The sequence below is a fragment of the Thalassophryne amazonica genome, chromosome 12, assembly GCF_902500255.1.
Source record: "Thalassophryne amazonica chromosome 12, fThaAma1.1, whole genome shotgun sequence".
Taxonomy (NCBI): Eukaryota; Metazoa; Chordata; class Actinopteri; order Batrachoidiformes; family Batrachoididae; genus Thalassophryne; species Thalassophryne amazonica.
The window spans coordinates 98,642,776-98,667,512 of record NC_047114.1 but is presented as its reverse complement, the minus strand read 5'-3'; the positions used below and the strand labels follow the sequence as shown (position 1 = coordinate 98,667,512).

At 43.2% G+C, this 24,737-nt stretch overlaps 2 protein-coding genes across 3 annotated transcripts; one reads left to right on the top strand and one right to left on the bottom strand.

The window, feature by feature from the left end:
• The first annotated feature begins 204 nt into the window (after positions 1 to 204).
• On the top strand, positions 205 to 9,758 carry LOC117522192. Of its 2 annotated transcripts, none has more exons than XM_034183596.1 (5): positions 205 to 611; positions 1,238 to 1,478; positions 1,565 to 1,790; positions 1,934 to 2,033; positions 9,521 to 9,758. In XM_034183596.1, the coding sequence occupies exons 1-3, from the start codon at positions 227 to 229 to the stop codon at positions 1,602 to 1,604; spliced, it is 666 nt and encodes a 221-aa protein (XP_034039487.1). In that variant the 5' UTR covers positions 205 to 226; the 3' UTR covers positions 1,605 to 1,790; positions 1,934 to 2,033; positions 9,521 to 9,758. The 2 variants fall into 2 exon arrangements, with proteins under 2 accessions (XP_034039487.1, XP_034039485.1); XM_034183594.1 differs by having other exon boundaries at positions 1,958 to 2,033; positions 9,521 to 9,757.
• Positions 9,759 to 20,987: 11,229 nt separating this feature from the next.
• Positions 20,988 to 24,224, bottom strand: LOC117521321. The gene is given in 3 exon segments (XM_034182635.1): positions 20,988 to 22,231; positions 22,234 to 24,073; positions 24,138 to 24,224. Coding segments are annotated over 3 exon segments (3,171 nt in total).
• Positions 24,225 to 24,737: the final 513 nt, after the last annotated feature.

Genomic DNA, 24,737 nt, shown 5'->3' with positions numbered 1-24,737 from the left:
GCATGTGTTGCACCGGGTATCCTTTTTATACCGTTATACCTTTTAAACTTTTGTATTTATTTATTGAGAGTTCTGCACAAGAATTCCAATGTACCCAAACCATGCGTGCAGGTACAATGGCAATTAAGTCTGTATATGACCTATGTGACCTAGCTATATAAAACTTCTCTTCAAAATGTTCTGGCCATTTTTAGACAACATAACGACAGACCACAGCGACCACAACATGCCATTCAAGATCAGAAAAAGCAAGTTGAGACCTATGCCTGCATCTTCCCCTGCCCCACGTACCCTTACAGAAGAATTGGAGACTGTCCCAGGACCTGCTGTGCCTGATGAAGAGGACGCGGGGCCTTCGTCAGACTCTCAGGCTGCCCCACTCCAGGAGCAGACGAAGAGAAAAAGTCCAACTGCAGGTGAGGGGGAAAGACTGTACCCCTGGAGAGAAGGACACCAGGAAACCATGGCAGCTTTTTGGCGCAACAATCCACTGTTTTATGACAAGGGACAACAACACTACAAGAACACAGCCAAGAAGAGACAACTGATGCAGGAGTTGATAGAGCGGAACCGTATGGAGTGGGAGGAGATCCACAGACCCGTACCAACTGGTGAGTAGAAATTGTGCATCATCGTAGCAGATTCTTCATTTATTCATTTTTTGCTGATTATCTGGGTCCGGGTCGCAGAACTGTAACAAATTATGAGTTATAAGTAACATTTGGCAAGACCACAAATTTGTAGCCAAGTAATCCCCAAAACTGAAAGATTACCACACTTTTTGTCCGATTTTTACTGGCTTCTTTATATCATTCAATCTGTGCAGCAGAGGCCATGTTTTGCAAAAACAGCGTGCTTGGTGTTTATCTATGTATATTACAATATACTATATTTTAAGACCTTGACTTTTGCATGGAATCTGTGTGTTCACAGTCGCCCAAGTGGAAGCACATCTCCGCAACATGCGAACCAGATTGTGAAATTATATAAGCGCAAATTTGGCTCGCGTAATGTGTCCCTGTCGTACACGGATCAGAAGATCCTCAAGCGCTACAGTTCCTGACAGCACACATACAGAGGAACAGGACCATAGCAACACACACTGTGAGTATGAAAGAACACTTAGTCCCTTGCTTCAGTGCATCTGCTATAAACATATAAACCCAGTGTACTTCCTTCTTCCCTCGCAAAATTGTTGTATTTATTAATGGGTCCTACTTTTGTCCTGCGCTTGCAGTTCCTGGTGTCCGGACTGCACTTGATCCTACGGATGATGATGATGATGATGATGAGGATGAGATGGAGGAGGAGAAGAGGATGAAGATGATGATGAAGAGCAGATTCTGCAGGGGACACAGCAGGAGAGTCAGCAGCCATCCACCTCCCACACCAAGTCCAAGGGGAAGGGCACGAACAGGAGGTTGGCTCCACTGCCAGCAGCCACTCCAGAAGACACGCAGGATGTGTCTGAGATTGAGGTAACCCACATTATGAAATGTGTGCATTTATCCTACAAAAACTTTCTAGACATCCTCGTCCTCTTCCATATAATTGTGTGAAACAGATATTGCACCAGGCCAGGAACCTCCTGGGTAGCATCATGACTCCAACAAAGACGCTGCATGAGAGGAGGGTGAGGGACTTCTGCAGGTACTGGAGTCAGAGATGCTCTCATACCTGAGAGAGCATGGGACCACTGCAGTGCCTCTGTTATACAGTTGGTCCGGGGCTGCAGAAATGCTGAGCTGCAGGGTCCCCAGTCCATGTCCCTGCAGCAACCACTGCAGCAGGTGCAGTCACACACATAACAGTTTGTAATACCTACAACAGATGCTTTATTCAGCATGATAGGAACATTGGTAATATGACAGCTGATTTGTGGTCATATTAATATTTATCGTAATAATGTGTTTTTCTCTTATCTCGTTACCAGAGTTACGGGGGCCTGTACCCGCAGCAGCAGCATGGAGGATATGGTCAGCAGCCTGGTACCAGCCACCAGCCTGGCACCTCACCGCAGCAGCAGAGGCCCGGTACGTGCCACCAGCATTTTGTGTGAACCACAGACCTTTTCTTGCTAGGGTCGTGGGGGGGGGGGGGTTGGTACCATGTGCTTTTGTGTAATGTACAGGTGTGTTCAGAATAATAGCAGTGTGTTTAAAAAAAGTGAGTAAAGCTCAAAATCCTGATAATAGTTTTTATTTCCCACATGCAAATGCATTGTGAACACTGCACATTCCATTCCAAATCAATACACAAAGAAAAATTGATCAGATTGTTATTACTTTACAGAAGTGGAGAAAAGGGGATGTAGGGCTGTTCATAAAAAATAGCAGTGTCTCCATTTGTCTTTCTTTGACCCTTATTTAAGGATGAAGGCAGCAAAATCTTGTACCTGCTGGTTGTTGTGTATTTCTCTCTGAAATCTGGTTAAATTGTTAAGCACGGGCTTCAAACAGAACTTGAACCCAGAACAACAGACTCCAAAACATAAAAGCTCAAAAAGAGGTTATTGCAAAGGGGTTCCACACGGCCGAGCAGGGAAGGACAAACGCTAGACTGGGCAGGGCTGGTGTTTAAATCTGCAGCTTGAGGTGGAGGCAATCAGTGTGAGGAGGAGCAGGTGAGTTTGATTAGGTGGAGGCTAACCCACCTAAATTTTCAATAGGCAGCCAGGTAGGGGTCAACTGAAGAATGAAAAAGGGGTCAAAATTTTAAAATACTCCAATCATATGAAAACGATACACATTATTTGTCTGATCACAAAGATTCTATTTGTCTACAATTTGTGACTGAATGTTATGGAATTAAAAACAGCAAGAATGGTAACAAGGTCAGTTTCAGTTTGTACAGGGGTCAAAAGTAAAAGTTGCTATGATTTTGATTAAAAAGTGATGCAAATTATTGGTTGAGTTAATAGGGTTTGGAAAGGAATAGTTTGCACCATGTGTCATGTAGTTGTGTAGTGCACATTTCCACAGCAGCTGCACTGATAAATTAAACTCTACAGCCTGTTGATAAACCTCTTATCAAATCTGAATATAGGCATTTTTTTGAATAGTTAAACATGATTAATTTAAAGTGCGCTTTCTTCGCTTCATCTGTGGAGGTGGAGAGCAGCCAGTGGAGCAAACCACTTAAAAAAAAAAAATATATATATATATATAAACACACTGCTTCACTTTAAATGCATAATAAGTCCGTTTCAGATGATCAGCACAGACCCTTTCTGTTAAAAGGCTTTATTTTACTCAGCATGTGGCTTTGTAAACTTGTAGCATCGCCTGCTGGAAGTCCCCCGGGCCCGACAACATCCCCTTGGAACTCATTTCTCATGGGGGCATAGCCGTGAAGACCAGGCTTTTCATGTTGATCCTGTGCATATGGGAGACAAAAGCTGTACCCACAGACCTGAAGGATGCCACCATCATTACCATCTTCAAGAAGGGGGATCGCTCCATCTGTGGAAATTACCGTGGCATCTCCCTCCTCAGTAGTGCCGGAAAGATCTTTGCACGGGTTCTGCTTGACAGGCTCCTGACTGTTGCTGAAGAGGTCCTTCCAGAGTCACAGTGCGGCTTCCGGCCATCTCGTGGCACCACTGACATGATCTTCTGTGCCTGCTTGCTACAGGAGAAGTCCCGTGAACAGCGAAGACCTCTCCTTTTCCTCTTCTGGGACTTGGAGAAGGCTTTCGATAGTCTCCCAAGACCAGCTATGTGGGCAACCTTGAGACATTTCGGCTGCTCTGACCACTTCACGGACCTTGTACAGGCCCTTCACGATGGGATGACTGGCCGCGTCGTGGACAAGAACAGCATCTCTGATTCCTTCCCTATCACCACTGGTTTGAAGCAGGACTGCGTTCTGGCTCCTACCCTCTTCTCTCTCTACCTTGGGGCCATGATCCACGAACTTCCCGACACGGCCCCTGGCATCCGACTCCATTGCAGAATGGATGGAGGTCTCTTCAACACTGGGCGCTTTCGTGCCCGCCAACTCACAACCCTAGCTACAGTACGCTGACGACAATGCGACCCCTGAGGAGTCAAAGGTGTGGACCAGCCTTTCAGCATCACGGAGGGAGAAGGAGGGGTGGGGTCTATGTTCCTGAGATGGAGGAAGGCAATTTTAGAGAGATAGTGGACATGTATAAAATGACAGTGGAAGTCAAACATGACCCCCAAATTTGTAACAAAAGAGAAAAGGGTGATGGTTTGGCCAGAAAAAAGAAATACAGTTAATGAGGGAGGAGGTGAGAGCTGATGGAAGTTTGGGGAAGGTCAGGTACCATCTCATGTGTAGCTGAGGACACATTTAAAACTGAGTAAACCTCAGGTTTATGCCAGGTCTCAGTCAAGCAAATAATTTCAATCCCTCGGTCTAAAATGTGGTTATGTATTAAACAGGATTGATTTGTTAGGGACTGGACATTAAAAAGTTCAACTTTAGTGTTTAGTGTTACTTTTGGACAGAGGCGGAAGAATGTTGAAGTCAAAGTTTTCTGTCTCGCCTTGTCCATGGCTAAGTAGGCTAAGCCCATCGAAGGTCTGGCCTTCGATGGGCTTAGTGTAATCATTTGTCTTTTGTTTAATGACTACAATATCCGATGAATGGCTGTAGTTGTTGAACTCCAGCAGCTGCGATGGTGAATACTGGAGCATGGCGCAGAGTGGATGAGATGTTGTCCCAGCGTCAACAGTTAGCCGTAGCTCCTGTGCACACAGTTGGACGGCTGTAGTGCAGATTATAGAGCACCACAGCAACAAGACCACCACAAACAGTCCCAGTAACATCCTGGAAATATTATGGGAGAGCTTGCAGATGCTGACTGAGGCAAATGCTAGCTTGTAGCGGCTACCGCTTGTCCTAGACAAACACTGGCAGAGTGAATGCATGCAGTCAGCAACCGACTACAGAGGCATTGCTCCAGGATAGCACTGAAAGGTGGCCCACAGAAAATCTCAGATGCCATTTGCAAAAAAAAAAAAAAGAAACTCTCCGGTGGTATCAGTCAGAGTCCAATGACTGATCAACACCGATGACAGTGTTGGTCAACTTGACAGCAGCAGCAGATAGGATTAATCCAAACAACAACAGATGCATTAGATGCTAAAGCCCTTGTGTAAAGTTTGGAAAACGACTGCTAGAGCGCATCAAACATCATTCAAATAACACTGTGTGAAACCGCGAACAACCAACGGTCTCCTCTCTCCATTTTACTCACTTTTTTAAACACACTGCTATTATTTTGAACACAACTGTAAATGTAATGTCTAGTTACAGTTCAAGAATGTGTGAAATATACAACAAATACTCCTGATGTCTGCATTTAGAATGCACTAAAGTGGTAAACTGCCTTCTGCACACTATGGACTCGGACACCACTAGATCTTAGTGCTGTGTTTGACACCTTGGGTCATTGTATACTACTGGATAAGCTTGAAAGCCACATTGGAATCACTGGAAATCCCGTCACGTGGCTGACTTCTTATTTAACCAGCCACTTTGATTGTGTTGAATATCATAACTCCACTTCAAATCTTGTGCCTATGAAATGCTGAGTTCCACAAGGGTCCGTCTTAGGCCCCCTGCTATTCCCCCTCTGTGTACATAGCCCCCCTTGGGCAATACTGACTTCGCTGTGGGGTTACTATTCACTGTTACGCTGATGACACTGAGTTGTACATGCTGATAAATGGTCATTGGTCCTGCAACATCAGTTTGAACAGCTAACATTAAACCTGTTATACATTACACTGATAAAATGAGGAGCCTTCTGGTCATCTTTGATCCCATGCTGTCCTTTGGCCTACATATTAGAGAAATCACTAGGACTTCTTTCTTCCATCTCAAGAGGCAGAAATTAGAGCAGTCAAGCGGGTCTCGCAGTTTGTTCAATCATGAATTTTGAACAACCCCAGATGAACAAAGCGGAGACACAGATTGATAACATTCCATAACTTTTCCAGGAAACTGGGACCTTGCTTCTATGTGACGACACACGCTGTCTGTTAGTTGGCGTCAGTCACTTACTGACGTCATTCATTCTGTGATCGCATCAGGCTGTCCTGGGTCAGGAACATGCTGACATTGCAACATGCTATTCTCTGGATGACCGCAGTCCAGGATTAGAGGTCACCAACTGGTTAAAAATTAAGCTGCTATAACTTTGACTAGAAGCAGAAAGTTTGACTACAACACCCAAATTTTTGGCCTGTCTTCACTGGCTTCCTGTCCCTGCGAGGTCCTATTTTAAGGTTCTGTTACTAAGTTACAAAATCATTCATGGACTAGTGCCTCCCTATCTTTGCTGATCTAATTAAACCCCATGTACTGGCTCATGTTCTGCATTCTCAGGTTTCAGGGTTACTATGTGTCCCTAAGGTTAAAAAGAAGTCAGCAGGCCACAGAGCATTTTCTTATCTTGCACCTGTTCTGTGGAACAATCGGCCTGCAGAGATAAACCAGTCTTACAAGTCTAGACTCGGTGATGTGAGTCTTCGGTGTATTTCTGTAAATCTGGGTATTTACTTATGTGGCAAACATTTCCAAGTTATTTTTGTTTTCCTAATCTGTTTCAGTTTTCATGTTCATATTTGTAAAATCAATTGGTAACATTTCGCGTTTTCACATTGTCATCCTAAACATTCCAGGACTCAATAATACATGGAATGTGTCATCCCATTTATCAAGAACCGCTAATCATACTGGCAGCAGCCAGTTAGAGACATCATTACAGATTTACCGTGAAGTCGGCTGCATTTTGAACCTGCATCACGTTGAAACTGCAGTGCAAATGGAGGCAGACATTCTGCAACAGGGAGATGATTTAAAGCGCAAATTTATTCCTTCAGGAATAAATTCAAGTGGGCCTGGTTAGAGAAGAACCAAAACAAGGACTTTTTTTTATATCATCATCAGCATATATATGGAAAAACTAACACTCCTGGTAAGTCTTTCATGTTATTATATTGTAATGTTGATGGCACATGTAGCAATTTTCTCCATGAATTTGTTGTCACTTGATGTGTTTCAAGTTATTTCACACAAATCTATCAGTCTAACTTTGGGATGAATTTACAACACCAATTCCAATGAAGTTGGGATGTTGTGTAAAATGTAAATAAAAACAGAATCCAATGATTTTCAAATCCTCTTCAACCTATATTCAATTGAATACACCACAAAGACAAGATATTTAATGTTCAAACTGAAACTTTATTGTTTTGTGCAAATATTTGTCATTTTGAAATGGATCCCTGCAACACGTTTCAAAAAAGCTGGGACAGTGGTATGTTTACCACTGTGTTACATCACCTTTCCTTCTAACAACACTCAATAAGCATTTGGGAACTCAGGGCACTAATTGTTGAAGCTTTGTAGGTGGAATTCTTTCCCATTCTTGCTTGATGTACGACTTCAGTTCTTCAACAGTCCGGGGTCTCCGTTGTCGTATTTTGCACTTCATAATGCGCCACACATTTTCAATGGGCGACAGGTCTGGACTGCAGGCAGGCCAGTCTAGTACCCTCACTCTTTTACTACGAAGCCACGCTGTTGTAACACGTGCAGAATGTGGCTTGGCATTGTCTTGCTGAAATAAGCAGGGACGTCCCTGAAAAAGACGTTGCTTGGATGGCAGCATGTGTTGCTCCAAAACCTGGATGTACCTTTCAGCATTGATGGTGCCATCACAGATGTGTAAGTTGCCCATGCCATGGGCACTAACACACCCCCATACCATCACAGATGCTGGCTTTTGAACTTTGCGCTGTTAACAATCTGGATGGTCTTTTTCCTCTTTTGTCCAGAGGACACGATGTCCATGATTTCCAAAACCAATTTGAAATGTGGACTCATCAGACCACAGCACACTTTTCCACTTTGTGTCTGTCCATTTCAAATGAGCTCGGGCCCAGAGAAGGCGGCGGCGTTTCTGGATGTTGTTGATGTTTGGCTTTCACGTTGCATGATAGAGTTTTAACTTGCACTTGTAGATGTAGTGACGAACTGTGTTAGCTGACAATGGTATTCTGAAGTGTTCCTGAGCCCACGTGGTAAGATCCTTTACACAATGATGTTGGTTTTTAATGCAGTGCCGCCTGAGGGATCGAAGGTCACGGGCATTCAATGTTGGTTTTCGGCCTTGCCGCTTACATGTAAAAAGTTCTCCAGGTTCTCTGAATCTTCCGATTATATTATGGACTGTAGATGATGAAATCCCCAAATTCCTTGCAATTGAACGCTGAGAAACATTGTTCTTAAACTGTTGGACTATTTTTTTCATGCAGTTGTTCACAAAGTGGTGATCCTCGCCCCATCTTTGCTTGTGAACGGCTGAACCTTTTGGAGATGCTCCTTTTATACCCAATCATGACACTCACCTGTTTTTAATGAGGTGTTCTTTGAGCATTCATCAACTTTCCCAGTGTTTTGTTGCCCCATCCCAACTTTTTTGAAACATGTTGCAGGCATCCATTTCATAATGAGCAAATATTTGCACTAAAACAATAAGGTTTATCAGTTTGAACATTAAATATCTTGTCTTTGTGGTTTATTCAATTGAAAATAGGTTGAAGAGGATTTTCAAATCATTGTATTCTGTTTATATGTTCATTTTACCCAACGTCCCAACTTCATTGGAATTGGGGTTGTACTTTGCACTGTCCACATGCAGCTCTATACCTATTTATGTTTTGACCTAGCCTGCTGAATATGCACTTTATGGCTTCTTCTGTTACACCTGTGTGAAATATTTATGTTGAAAAATGATAAACATTTAACATGCTTGTAGAAGGTAAATATTGATGTGAAAAACATTTATGCGTCATTTTGCACAACACATAAATTGTAAGTAGCCCAGAAAAGCTGACTTCAGCACTTTGTGGGAAATCTGTGTTGCTACATTTCTCTTTTATGTAAGTGAGAAATAAAGTTTAAACCCAAATCAGTGTTGTTAAGAGCTGAAAGTGATATTGGTGACTATTAATGAATGGTATGTGCAGCTTTACTGGTGTCAAGTTTTATTTTTATTCATGTTAGGACACTATCAATCGTAAAAATACACAACATCCTGAAGTCAAATGCTTGGATAAGTGTAGAAATAGAACAGTAACATATATGTAGTTTTATGAAATAGTAATAACACTGTATTCCTATCCATGGATTGGAATACAGTGTTATTACTATTATTATTACTACTGACAAGTTTCTGGCAGATGTTCCCCAGAGATTTTTTTTTTATTTAAGACTCACCTGTTTTCATTTTTGTATGAATAACGTGTGTAATGTTGAACCATCTTTCCCCTTGTATTAATTTTTTGTGTTGTTAACAGTGGAGCAGATCTTATCCTCATTATATCTAAATTCTGGGTTCGTTAGTGAAGCATAGGGATAGGTGCGGGTGATCACATTAGTCCACTTTCTGCTTCTCTCGTGATTTACTGTTAGTGAAACTAATTCCTTAGGTGCTGGTAGTTCTGCCTGATTAATTGTGTTCTCTTTCTCTTTGTTTGAGGCATTGTGGCTGAGACCGGGCCTGCCTTGGACTCTACGGAGCGGTATGCTGAACGATTGGATGGGGTGCTACCTCTGAGCAATGTAGACAACGTTATGACCACAAGACAGATAATCATCACTGGACAAGTTGAGGAGTTGGACTTCACTGGAACAATATAATTATTGACTTTCATACAACACACAGATCCACCTCCAGTCTAGTGTGGTGAACCCAAGTGAAAGCACGGGAGCATCCAAAAGGACTTTCACTGACTTCTTTTTTTTTGGGGGGGGGGGGGGGGGGGGGGTGTTTGATTTTCCTGTCTGATTGCTCCTCTGTATCTGGTCTGTTTGAGGTTTATTCCTCAAAAACACCAGAGGGAGTTGCTTACCACTGTTGCTGTGTGCTTGTTCAGGTGGCTTGGTAAGATTAGACCTTACCCATGTGAAGCATCTTGAGACAGCTCTGTTGTGATTTTGTGCTATATAAATAAATTGAATTGATTGTAACTTTCTAAACTCTTTTCTATTAGTGCAACAACTTATTGGAGTCATGTCACTACTCTGCTTTATTTTACTGACTGTTATTCTAAATTGAAATTTAATTGCTCCTTTGCAGACACGTCAACGTTGTTGGTGATCATAGAAGAAATTCTTGCTGAACCGCAGGAAACAAATCTGAGTGTTGACCAGGAGGACATTAAAGAGGGACAAGAGAAACTCTGGATACGTCCACAGGTACAACAGCTTCACCAGCTGGAGGAGGCCGATATCACAAAGTTCCCTTTTAGTGCTGTGAAGAGTGAAAAGGATGAAAAACCACAGTCATCACAGGTTCATCAAAGCCAAAGTGATGAGCGCACAGAGGTTGAGCCTGTAGCCAGCAGCTCACCTGTTCACAGAACACTAACGGCACAAGCAGGTGCAGAGGACGATGGAGGACCACAGTCAGCTTCATGCAGTTGTTTACCACCAGATACAAATGGAAGGAGTTCAGATTGCTCTGAAACTGACAGTTGCAAATGGAAGCAGACTACAAAACTTAGTTCAGCTTTTAACCGTCTGATAAACAGCAGTGTCTCTGTTAGTCATAGCAGGTGCAACATGAATAAGAAAAACTATAATGGCTCTGAAAATGGAAAAACATGTGATCACATGAACTATTTAAAGCAACAAAAGAGAAGGCAAAGTAAAAAAAAATTTAGCTGTTCTGAGTGCGGTAAAAAATTTGAAAGAATGCGTGATGTGACCACACACACGAGAATTCACACGGGACAGAAACCATTTGGCTGTCCTGAATGTGGTAAAAAATTTGCAGCAAAGGGTAGTCTGATCAGACACGAGAGGATTCATACAGGACAGAAACCATTTAGCTGTTCTGATTGCAGTAAAAGATTTAGACATAGGAGCAGTCTAGTCAGACACATGCAAATTCATACAGGTCAATCTATGCAGACTCAGTCGGTTAGTGGAGGCAGTCTAAGTTCTTCAAAGACATCTGTTTGAAATTTGGACTGGATAAATGTTTGTAATGCACAATTAGAGAAGGTAGGGAGGCAGCCGCAAAAAACAGGTGAGGGGAGCCATACTGAAGATCTTACTGAGGTTCAGCATACAAATGCAGTGGTCTTAGAGCTTCAGTTGTTACTACACCAATTTTCCCACAGGAAACAATGTGAAATGGATTAATTCATTTCTGGCCCCAAAAGAACAGTGTTTTTACTTTTTTAATAACATTTCATGCTTAAAAGGCCGACAAAAATAATAAACATGTATAACATCTTATACAAAATACTACACAGTAATTATAATAGACCTGGCATGCCCAACCAGTTGATCGCATGAAAAAAACACCCATTTGTGTCAACTTGTGTGCTGTTATCAGGCCAAAATCATTTAGTGCTGCTATAACGGACTGATGCAGAAGGTGGCAGCAATGCGCCAATATGTAAGGTGGCTGCCGTTAAATACCGTAGAAGAAGTGAGGGAATGTTAAGCCTCTGCCTCACTGAATAATAAGCCATGAATAATGAGCCACGCATGGGTGTGTCTGTGATTATTCAAAGAATGAGCCACATTTTAAGGTATCACATATGAACTGCTAAGGCGCCACTATGTGCCTCTAGTACCTCACATGTGCCACGTATCAGCCTCCAGTGAGCCACGACCAACCTGTCATTTGAGCACCGTCCAGCCTCGAATGGCTCGTGTTGCCACATATGATCCACGTCAAGCCATGTACAGTAGTGTTCAGAATAATAGTAGTGCTATGTGCTATTTTGAAATATACTCAAAACCTGGATTAATCTATTTAGTCACATAGCACTACTATTATTCTGAACACTACTGTATGAACCATGTAGTGCCATGTAACGTGACGTTGGTGCACGTTTCGGCATGAGTTGGGTCCAAACCTCCAGCCCTCCCACACTTGGTCCTTTTAAAGTGTGGATTATCAATTCACAGCATCCATTCAAGATGTCACATTTTGTAAACACAGACCAAAAAAAGACACTGCACAGTCCAGCTGGTGTGCACAGCCGTGCATCAGGCTGCTGTTCACATGTGTTCCAGAGTTATTAAATGCAGCAGTTCTGTGTGTTCATTCAGCTCTCTGTGCCCCCCCCAACAAAAAAGACACCACAACAAGGTGGCCACTTTAATTATATACACCCACAACTGTGTGGATCGATCATTTACCAATAATAAAACAAAAAAACACATCCATAGACCAGCTACAACTGAACCATGGGTTCCTGGACAGGCTTGCTGGCTTTATTTCCTCTCTGACTTACAGTCATTTTGACACCGTGATCCAACTTTTAACTTTGTACTTGTCTGTTATTGTCTGCAGAATCGCTCTTTTGCCTGCTGGTGTTCTGCATAAATGCTCGTCTTGTGTCAATGCGCACACAGGAGCGAGGAGCTCATCTGATCCATTATAACAAGATGTCAAATCTGTCATAAACATACTTTTACAGCTGCTTATAAAGAAGGAATGAACGTGCAACTGTTTTACCAAGCTATTACAATATAAACATTACAAATAATTACCTTTTAGACTGTTCCAAATATGTTTTACACCTCAGCGCATGAGAGAGGGGAAAAAGAGGTCCAGATGAAACAGTGCTTTGTGATTCCAGAAGCAATTAGAGGTGTTTTCAACATCCAAACAGTGGCAGGAAATGATTAATAAAGTCGCGATGAAGTGTGTGAGAGGGCAGAACCAAAATAGCCTGTCCTGTCCTCGTAACCGGCAGGTGCTTAGATAATGGACTTTTAACAGCCTTGATCTCACCACAAAAAAAAAAATCCTCGTTTGTCCTCGTAGTACCTCGTACATAAACTGCCCCACGTTGTTGCTAAATTTTGAACTTCTTGAAATTAGCACCAGGCTCAGAGATGAGTCATTAGCCAAATATTCTGCCTCTAAGAGCACTTTGAGGCCCTATTCTCTCACAATTGTGTGAATAAATGGACTTATACCAAAAAAAAAAAAAAAACAACAAAAAAAAACATGCTATGCGGCTCATTATTCATTCCTCATTATTCGGTGAGACCAGGGCTTTACAATGGCGGAGGCTAAAAAAAAATCGAAAATGTATTTTCATTCAGAGCGCTAGGACAATTATTTTTTCATTTATTCGAATGCTAAATCCATCTGTCTTATCTGCAATGCAAATGTAGCTTTACTGAACAAAGGGAATTTGGAGCAGCATTTCAAAAGGAGCCAAGAAAAAGAGCTATGATCCAAGCTTCCCAGCTAAATCACCTCTGCACGCCTCAAAAGTCCAGGAATTGAAAAGTTGGCTCGCAGCACAACGGTCCATAAATATGGAAGACGTGATGGATGTGGCTAACAAGATTGAGTGTTCTGTTTGGGCCCGGTTTGTACAGAGGTGTTTATTCCGTGCACAGCTGGAGCAGACGTGCATATCTGCTGTTGCATACAGAGGTAAATTTCTAGAACGGTTTTCTGAATTATTGCCTGAAATTAAAGAATTTCTGAAATATTCGAACCATGCTGAATATACACAGCTAGAAGTCAGTCAGTGCCTGTTGGATTTAGCATTTCTTACTGATCTGACTTGACAAGCTCAAGGACAAACCCATCATCAACATGATCAGCTCAGTGAACGTTTAAAGTAAACCTGCTTTGAAATAAATGTGGTCAGATCTCAGAAAGAAATAGCTGATATGTATTTATAAGACCCTATGAATGCAGTAAAGTAAATCTGTAAGCCCAAATTTGTAATTCAGCGGAGAAATCTTTGTTTAAAAACGACAAATTTGCAGCTAAAATTTAGCCCTCCGTGAAAACAGTTTGTACATCCGGCTTCTTCACGCCGACATTTATACTTCTGCAATTGTTCGCCAAATGCACGAAGTGTAATCACAGCGGCCACCACGTCGTAATCCAGAATGGCCACGGGACACAAAATGATGTGACCAATACGTAACATGAAAACCCTCTATAAGACAATAAAAAGGTGCTTTTGTAAGAGATGCAAACTGACATAAATCCACAAATTACAGTTGGCGTGCGCAATGCATGCTGGGATAGGGTCTTCTCTCTGACGTCTCGGCAGCGTCCCGGATGTGGTGACAGTTATGCGGAGGGCTAAATTTTGGCTGTAAATTTGTCATTTTTAAACTAAGATTTCTCCGTTGAATGACAGATCTGGGCTTGCAGATTTACTTTACTACATTCAGAAGGATCTTATGTGTAAATATGTCATTTTTTTGGTCCAAAGATCTGACTGCATTTATTTCAGTGCAGGTCTACTTTAAAAGCAAGTTACACCTGCTATCAAGCAGAATGCAACAGTGTGACCTGCGTAACTTTCCATACATGGACACAGAACTTTTGCGGAGCTTGAGAGTGCACATTGATCAGAAGTTGACAGGTGCTTCCATTGAACCTGTTGTCAGTTTTCTCTGTTTTCCATTTGGGGAATCTATAGATGTGGATTGTATGACCTCCAAAGTGGCATCACTCTTCAACCTGGATATCTGTGCTGTTGAGAATGAGATCCTAACACTGAAAAATGGTATTCAGCTCAAATCCAGACATGAATATCCAATTCTGGAATATAATGTAGAAAGAGAAGCACCCCATCCTCAGACAAACTGCACAGAATTTGACTGCACTTTTTGGATCAACATATTTGTGTGTCTGCCTTTGCACATATGAAAATCAAGTCAAAATACAGGTCCAGGTCTAGCTGCCTCCTCTGCTCGAAGTCCCACTAAGGTTCAGAACAACTTTTCCACCTTGAATTAGGCATAGTATAACTTGGGTTGTTTGCTGTTGTGTTGTTATGGGCCAGTCCTAGGCCTACCTGGGCTTATTCTTTGCACCATGCACATTTGCTTCAATAATGTATTATTATTGTTAACATTTTATCTTTGTGCCAGAAAATTGTGTGGTTATATTGGTGCACAACAAATCGTGGCTACGCTATGGCTTTCGATGTGGCTTGGTAGATCTTGATATGTAGATATCGGTGCCTCTCGTGTGCCCTTTCAAAGGGAAAATGGTCAGCAGCTCTTTTACATTCATGTCATCAAAAAACATTCTAATGAAAACACATAGTTGAGCCACATCCACAGCATCAGTGGACGCATGAAATTGGAGAGAAAACACACATCCTGAATAGCAGACACAATCTCCTTTCCATTTTTAAAATCAGCAAAGAGCACATCTGCGGCTTCCATGAATGCTTCTTCATTATCTCACCATCCTTGAAAGATTTCTTTCCTTTTGCAAGAACACGACTGACACGATAAGAAGCTATCATTGCCTTACTCGTGGCGTTTCGCCTGGTAAAATGGACTGTTGTGTTGCTAGCTGACTTCAATTCCTGCACTTTTCGGGCACGCAGAGGTGATTTAGCTGGGATGTTTGCATTGTAGCTCTTGTGAAACATCTTCAAATGCCACTTCAAATTCCCTTTCTTCAGTGACACCACATTTGCATTGCAGATAAGACAGATGGATTTGCCATTCAAATAAACAAAACAATAATGCTCCTCCCACTCTGAATGAAAATGAGAAGTTCTTGATTTTTTTTTTTTTTTTTGCCTCTGCCATTGTAGCATTGCCCTCATTGTTCTTCTATGGTATTTAATGGCAGCCGGCATCCGTATTGGTGCATTGCTGCCACCTTCTGCATCAGTCTGTTATAGCAGCACTAAAGGATTTTGTCCTGATCACATGCACACAAGTTGACACAAATGGGTTTGAATGGCTACTAAAGGTAACCATCCTCACCTGTGATCTGTTTGCTTGTCATCGTGTGTGTATAAATGGTCAGTGAGTTTCTGGGCTCCTGACAGACCCTTGCATCTTTCATCCAGTGCTGCACTGACATTTCTGGTTTCCGAGTCACAGGGAAAACAAAAGAATTGTCAAAGAAAAGGTAATTGAAATGTAAAAAACAGGAAAGGGATATAAAAAGATATCCAAGGGACTGAGAATGCCAATCAACAATATTCAAACTCTAATTAGCAAATGGAAAATAAGGAGTTCTATTGGAACCAAACCACGGTCAGGTTGACCAACAAAAATTTCAGCAACAACTGCCAGAATTGTTCAGGATGCAAAGAAACACCCATGAATAATTTCAGCTGAAATACAGGACTCTGGAAAAAAAAAAAGTGATGTGGCTGTTTCAAGATATACAATAAGGACTTGAAGAAAAATGGACTGCATGGTCAAGTCACCGGAAGAAAGCCATTACTATTCAAATGCCACAAAGTGTCCTGCTCATAAGATGCCAAACAGCACAGAGAACAAAGTCATTTGGAGTGAGACCAAAATTAAACCCCTAGCTCTTCTTAGTTTGCGGAGGAAGTGGAGGCATTGAAGGGCTTATGAAGAAGAACCCGAAGAAATACCTTGAGGTAATCCCTGGTCACCCAAGTGCCCTCGAGGTGCAGTTATCAGCAATTAAGAGAATGATCACCATCTTGAAGATACAAATACTTAGATACAATGAGTCCTGCTAACTCTAAAAAAAATACAGTCCAACCATTCAAGGCCTTTTTGAAGTGTGCAATCAGGATTACTTAGACTTATTGCAGAAAACAGTTCAACTTTACATGTCGATTAAATATTCTTCATATTAATTTATTATTGTCACAGAAATGTATTTTAAAAGACATAAAATAAAAGACGAAGTTGTAACTGCAGAAAATTAAGGTTCACCAAAAACATGATTTTTGTTTATATCTTTTCTGCAAGTGCCTTATTGGTATTAGTGGTTACATTTTATGACAAGTTTTCATGAATAGTTTTTTCTTCTCATTTGATGAAGTTATTAATGATGTTTCATTGTGAATAAGGTTGTAAAAAGGTGAAATTATCCTTTAAAATTCAAACGACACAAAGTGTTTTTTGTGAAACATTCACGGTTTTGTTGAACAGCCCCCGTGCACCGTCTCTGAGAGCTCCATTGATCCAGAGAGCGCAGCGCACTGGCTGTGATGTCACAGGTTGAACACCCTCAAAGAATATTGATACCTGAAATCTGACTGCAAAAGTGTTAGTGTTCACAGACAGACACGGGCGATAACATTATCTCCTCCAACTTCATTGGCGGAGGTAATCCTTAAATTTATGTGGTTCCTGAAAATGGAGCAGCTGTATATGAAAATTGTTGTAATTCCAAAAAGATTGTTGCAGGTGTTTTTTTTTTGTTTTTTTTTTATGAAATCAAATCTTTATTTTCAATTTGTGGTACACAGAGTTTAAAACTAGGCTACACCAATCTGTCAGTGTCTGAATACATATGGACCTGGCTATGTTTGAGGTCTATTTTTTCTATCAGTTTTTCACTGACTGTTCCCAGACGAGAACTGTATTTTTGTTACTTTTGTTTCTTAAATGTTTGATCAAAATTTTGTTCTTTGGAGGAATGTGTCGTTTGGTTTTCCAGGAAATACCTCAGAGAGTACATCTCTCTCTGTGTATTTGATCAATATTCTTGTTTTAATGGCCAAATTTCAAACCAAACTCATGGAACTCAGAATCACTGGGTGCCAACGGATAGATTTTGGTTTAGTTTATGAAAAAATTATGATGGGTCCATAGCTGGAAAGGTATACTCCTGCTAAAAAAAAAACCCATAAGAAAATGTTTAAAGATACATGTAGGTGGGCTGTGTCTTCTAGTATTAATTGTTTAACAAATAAACTGAATTCTAAGCACCAAACCTAGTTCTGGAATATGATATGCTCTATGAAACAGCAAACTATTGATAGTAACTCTAAATCTGTCCATTCTACATGCACATTTCTCAGAGAACTTTGGACCATCATCATTGCTCCACCGATGTGTATACTCATGTCAAGAAAGATGTTGCCTCCAGGTATGATCACCTAGTCTGTGTATGTATCGTGTTGTTCTAACTATGGCAGCTAAGTACATCGATAAGTTGAATCTTGGTAGCGCTCCCGGCATTAATGGGGTAATGACGGAACATTCGATATACTCAATCAACTGAAAGTGTTGAAGCATCTGCACACCATGCTATCAGTCTGTTTTAGATATATTGTGGTTCTAGATAACTTCAAACATGGTCTCTTGGTACCAATATTTAAGAAGCCCACATTGGATTCAACAACAAATTCAGCCAATTACTGCCCAACTGAAAATCTACACTTTAAAGGGACCAGGTGTGGGAGGGCCGGAGGTTTGGACCAAACCCATACCTAAACGTACACCAATGTCACGTTCTATGGCGTCTATGTGGATCAAATGTGACACGAGCCACTTGAGGCAGGACAGGGCTCAAATTACAGGTCAGTCGTGGCTCACTAGAGGCTGATACGTGGCACATGAGGCACAGAGAGACGCCTTATTAGTGGGTATGTTTAAAACGTGGATCATTCTTCAAATAATCGCTGACACCCCTGGGCGTGGCTCATTATTCATGGCTTATTATTCGGTGGGACTGAGGCTTTACGCACGGGTTGAGGGTGCAGTGTCGGCACAAACCATTTGGAGGAAGGGAGAATCAGTGCTTGGTGGTGAGTATGCTGTGGCCGAAAATGGCTGAAGTTTACTGAGTGCTGGGTAGCCCGGCAACCGGCCCGGCTATCAATTGGGCCAGATATTGGCCTCCATTTTGGCGTGAGATTTCCCACTGCTAAAAGACCAATAGGAGAGTAGCGCTGGAATTCCCTCTCCTAAACAACGAATAGGAGATCAGCGCTCGCGCTACATCAACATGAGACTGACATCAGCGTCTCGGCCGCCAACCAGTCACAGGCTAGGAGAGAGAGAGGCCAGTATCTAGGCCAATTCAGGGCTGGTTGTCAGCTAAGTGCTAGGTGGCAAAAAAAAAAAAAAAATCCTCCCTAATTGTCATGATCCTGCCCTTGATGAGCTTCCTGTCATGAGTTTTTCATTGATCTCTGCTTTCTTGTTCTGTACATCTGTATTTGTATTCTCACCTTGTTCATGTTTTCATTGGTTTTGTTTTCTGTTCATCATTCATGTATTGTGTACTTTTGTCTTAATAGCTGTTTTGTCATATTGTTTTCATTTATTGTTACCTTAGTCACTTCAGTCTTAGTTTGGCTCTGTTTATCTCATTTCTTGTGTTATGCTTTAGTCTGGCTTTTTCTGTGAAGTTTACTTTTGTCTCTGAGATTCTCTGGTTTTGTTTTCAGTTTATCACTTATTTTCTGTTCAGTCATTTTTGGCATTATCTTATTCTGTAGTCTGGGTTTGTTTTCTATTTAGTCTATAGGTTGTTTTGCCATTTTGTAGTGGTTAGTTTTTATTCTTTAGCCATGGTCAGTTCCGTTCTAGTTTTGTCTTAGTCTTTTATTTTTCTGGCTGGTCTGTTCACCTTAACATTTATTAATTTTGGGTCAAGTCTTTCCGTTAGTATGTTATGATGTTCAGTTGTTTTCTTTCGTCTCTGTCTCACTGCACTTATCTGTGTATTTTGTCCTTTCTGTTTTTTTTCTTCTTCATCAGGATTATCTTTTGGTTTTTGCTGTTCAGTATTTTTGCACTTAGTCACATGCACCTGAACTTTCCTGTTTCTTCTGTTTGCCACGCCCCCTTCCTGATTCTTCAGACACACCTGTTCTCACTTTCCTCATTTCCACCCTGGTTATTTATGCCCTCTTTTTTCATTCAAGCCCCGCCAGTTTGTTGATTTTCACAGTCCTCGTACCAGCCTTTTTCATAGCTCTGCCTAGTCTTGCCGTGTACTGACCCAGCTCTGTTTTGTGGCCTTGTCTTGCAACTGCCCGTGTACTTTGTCTGCCTTTGTAAAAGATCTGAGCCTGCTTTTTTTGACTACGCCTTTGCCTGCCGACTATCTGTACCTCTGCATCCTTGACTGTCTAACTGTGTACCGAATCCCAGCTCGTTTTGACCGATAAAGCCTTTCAATTTCAACTGCACTGTCTGTGAGTTTTTGCATTTGGGTCCCACAACCTTCTGTGCCAAGTCACCTCGAGTCCTTGTCACTAATGCTATGTAAAATATGCATAATGCAAAATAAAATACATAAACCAAAATTATGGCAGTAAAATCTCTCATCAATGTCAATGTTGATAACCTTTTTTTGTTTGTGGGTGAGGGCTATTGTTCCTAAGGCTTCTTTGCAGTGAAACATTTTAAAATGTGCATTGTGTAAATGCGCGCGCGCGCACACACGTGTGTGAGAGATAAGATGAGATTTATTGTCATTGTCATTACACAAGTGCAACAACAAGGAAATTACATTTACACTCCAATTACCTCAGACAAAATACAGCAGTTAATCCACAGTTATTACTAGTTTACCGTAAAAATGGCACAGAATTAAAGACTATTCTCAGGATAAGCCCCTTTCACACTGGGTCCACTTCGAGTTGCGTCGTGCGGCGTCATGACGACACCACGTGGAAGCAACTTAGTGCTGAGACGATATAGCTCAACGCCACAACAGCGAGAATGACGCAAAGGACAAAGCCAATCGGACACCAAAAATTAAACGTTTAATTTTTTTGCATCCTGTGCTTGACGCAGAAATTAAGTGGTTTCAGCAAAAGTCAGAACAACGTGTATATGTATGTATGTGTGTGTGTGTGTGTGTGTATATACACAAAATACTGACTGAATACGTACATTATATTTCTATATGAAACATAATAGATATCATATGAGAGAAAATGAAAATATATATAAATCAGAGTAAAAGTATATGTATATATATATATACAAAATACTGACTAATGAATACATGATATTTCTATATGAAACACAACAATAGATATATATGAGAGAAAATGAGAATATATATAAATCAGAGTAAAAGTATATATATATCTATCATATATGGAGTATCAATATAATCAATATTCAAAATACACCTCATGGATGCACTGGGATGCATCATCAGTGATGTATCCTGGGGTCATCAGGTGTTTCGGGTCTTGCAACATCATACACCCTCATTCAGGCGACCCAGCCGGGGGTGATCAAGCCCCGACTTGCATCCCAGTAGCAGCCCACGGATCTGCCCTCTTCATCCAAAGCCACCTGGTGGCCTTTTCGGCGGCTTCGCTTGCGGACTTGATGGCCCTCTTTGCCGCTCCTACGATGCCCAGGCGGCTGAGGACCTTACACAGAGACCGCCCTGCAAATCCCCTGCAGCCTACCTCTATGGGCTCGTAGACCGTCTTCCAGCCTCCCTCCCTGCACTCCTCCACCAGTTCCTGGTACTTAGCCCTCTTCCTCTCATTGGCCTCCTCGATGTTTTCTTTCCAGGGCACTGTCAACTCCAGTATGATCAGCTGTTTCGAAGACTGAGAGGTCATGATCATATCTGGGCGAAGGAATGTTGTTGTGATGTGCTGGGGGAACCTCAGCTGCCTACCCAGGTCAACCTGCAATTGCCAGTCAGCTGCTGTGTGGAGTAGTCCTGATGTCGCATGTTGGTTTGCTCTGGGTTTTTCTCCAGCTTTAACAAAGGAGATTGCCTTCTTTGGAGCATGATGGTTCTTGATGGAGCTGATGGCTGAGGCTACGCTCTCAGCGACTGCCTTGAGCACCTGGTCATGGCGCCAGCGATAGCGACCATCTGCCAGAGCCTTTGGGCAGCCACTGAGGAGGTGTTCTAAAGAGCCTCTACCAGAGCACAGTGGGCAGGAAGGTGTCTCACTTTTCCCCCACACATGGAGGTTCGCTGGACTTGGCAGAGCATCGTAGACAGCTTGCACCACGAAGCGGACCCGCTGAAAATCTGGCTGCAAGATGTTTGTCCAGGTGATCCTGCGCTGTAGTGCGCTCTCCCACCTTGTCCATGCTCCATGTTGCCGTAGTCCTACTGCCCTGCTCACCCGCTCTTCCTCCACACCCGCTCTGACTTCCTCCTGGATCAGGTGGTGCCTTTCCTTCCCATGGGCCTGGCTGATGAGGATCTTTGGGAAGTAACCCAAGCCTGCTCTGCCTGTTGCCACAGTGCCCACCAATGCCTTCTGTCTTAGGCGTGACTCTGCCAGCTCCACTGCTTCCCATGCCTTCCACTTCCTTCCTGTCCTCACCTCGATGCCGGCTGCTGACACTTTGCAGTCCTTTGAGTCCCTGTACTGTAGAACTTCTCTGGTGCATGCCACCATGAACTCTTCTGTGAGACCACGGAGAGGAAGCTGCAGGATGTTACTCGTTCCGTACAGGGCAGCACTGGTAAGGCTGCGAGGAAGTCCCAGCCACTTTCGAAGATCTTCCTCTCTAGGGACTCAACTGCTGTTACTGGGACTGCATAAATCAACAGGGGCCACAGGATGCGGGGCAGGATTGAATGCTGGTAGATCCAGGCTTTAAACCTACCAGGCAGGCCAGACTTGTCTACCTTGGTGAGCCAGGTTCCAAGTTCTAAGCTGGCCTTCTGGATGGCTGCTGAGTCCTTCAGGGTGGAGTCGAAGAGTTTCCCCATACTCTTCACGGGTTGCTCCGTGATGGTTGGGATGATAGTTCCTGAGATGGAAAAGCGGAACTTGTCACTCACCTTCCCCTTCTTCAGCACCATGGATCGTGATTTGGAGGGCTTGAAGCTCATCCTTGCCCAGGTGATGACCTTTTTGAGCCCTTGCAGGATCCACCTGCACCTCGGGACCGACATGGTTGTTACGGTGAGGTCATCCATATAGGCTCTGATGGGGGGCTGTCGTACACCTGACTTGGTCAGGGGCCCTCTGCATTCCACCTCAGCTGACTTGACCACCATGTTCATGGCTAGGGAGAAGAGGACAACAGAGATGGTGCAGCCTGTAATTATCCCTTTCCCAATGCGATGCCAGTCCGATGTCTCTGACCCAGAAGTAACTCTCATCCTGAAGTTATTATAATAATCCAGGATGAGGTCCTTGATCTTACTGGGAACATGGTGGAGGTGGAGAGCGAGCTCAACCAGCTTGTGTGGTATGGACCCGTAGGCGTTGGCCAGGTCCAACCACAACACAGCTAGGTCGCCTTTGTTCTCATGGGCCTCTCTGATGAGTTGCGTGATGACCCCAGTGTGTTCCAAGCAGCCAGGAGCAGAGATCCCTCCCTTCTGTACTGATGGGTCAATATAGCTGTTCTTGAGGAGGAACTCGGTCAGTCTTCGTGAGACGATGCTAAAAAACACCTTCCCTTCCACGCTTAGCAGTGAGATGGATCGAAACTGACTGATGTCTCGTGAGTTCTCCTCTTTGGGGATCCAAACTCCCTCAGCATGCCTCCACTGGTCGGCCACTTTTCCCCTTCTCCAAATCACCTTCAGGATCCTCCACAGGTGCCGTAGAAGCTCCGGGCAGCGCTTGTAGACCAGATAAGGAATTCCACTGGGGCCTGGTGCTGACGCAGAGCGGGCCGCCTTGACGACCTCCTCAACCTCCTTCAGGCTTGGCTCCTTCAGGTTGAACTCTGTTGTTGTGGGATCTGGGCTGATAAGAGCTTTATTGGGCTCCAGTTCCAGGTCTCTCAGAGGGTCGCTCACAGTGTCCTGGAGGAAGCGGTTTACTTGCTCTATAGAGCACTCAAACCGGCCACTGCGCTTGTCCCCTAGCAGTTGTATGGTAAGGCCAAAGGGGTTGGCGATGAAAGCCGCTCGCTTCCTTGCCCTCTCCCTCCCCCGTCTCCGGTGCCATTCTGCTCTGCGAAGAGTCATCAGCTTCTTGCGCAGGATGTTTTTCAGTTCCGCTAAGGGTTGCTCCTCCTCCTCAGCTGCAGCCTTGTACTGCTTCTTGAGGGTACGAAGCTCCTGGCGCAGATGATGTATCCGGGTGGCCCTTCGGCTCATTGTGTAGGAAGTGGGTTTTGATTTTCCTTTGTCCACCTGCCCAAATCTTTCTGAGGCATAGCTGATGAGGATGGTGGTCATTGATGTGAGTCGGCTGTCCGCGTCTCCTTTGGCTGTGGCCTGGATGATGTTTGACACATCCTTGTCAAACTGCTGCCACTCGCTCCTCTTGCTGGCTGGGGCCCACTTAATCTGCTGCTGTGGACTTACTCTGCTGGGATTGAGAGTCTGAGGAACATGGAGGGACTGGGCTCTGTGGGTTGCCTCCTGGCCGGGCTCCTCCTGCGTCTCACCAGGTACAAGACCTGAGCGTTGTACCTCATTGTCTTTCTCCAAGCATTCTAGCCTGATGGATTTTCAGGCCACGATGGTTCTTGCACAGCTTTCCGCAAATGCATGTTACGTTCGTCGTTTGTCCGTTTGCCTGGGTCATCACCGTGTGGTCCGTCTGATTGGAGATCTCATCCTCCCCCCCTCTCGGGATCTCCTGGGGGTATCTTACTGTAGGGCTTTCCGTAGCTTGATTGGGTTCTCTCTCACGAAAGATACAGGTTGGGTTGCTAACCCAACCTGCCCCGGGTGCCTTCTTTCCGTGCTGTCAACTGTCTCTCCAGTAGTCGACCAAACTATTCTTGGTTGTCACCTAGTCTGTTCCTAGGAGTCACTGGCTATCCCAGATACTAAATATTCAAAATACACCTCATGGATGCACTGGGATGCATCATCAGTGATTGAAACAACACATCATCAGTAGGGTAAAACTAACTTGTCTCACGACGGTCTAAACCCAGCTCACGTTCCCTACACAATACAATATATCGGAGAAAATTAAAATATATATAAATCATATATAGGCTATCAATATATTTCATCGCGCTCGACTTCTCCAAGTAGCGGCGTTTTGATTGGCTGTTGTGTCTGAGCCAATTACTGTCCTGTTTGGACG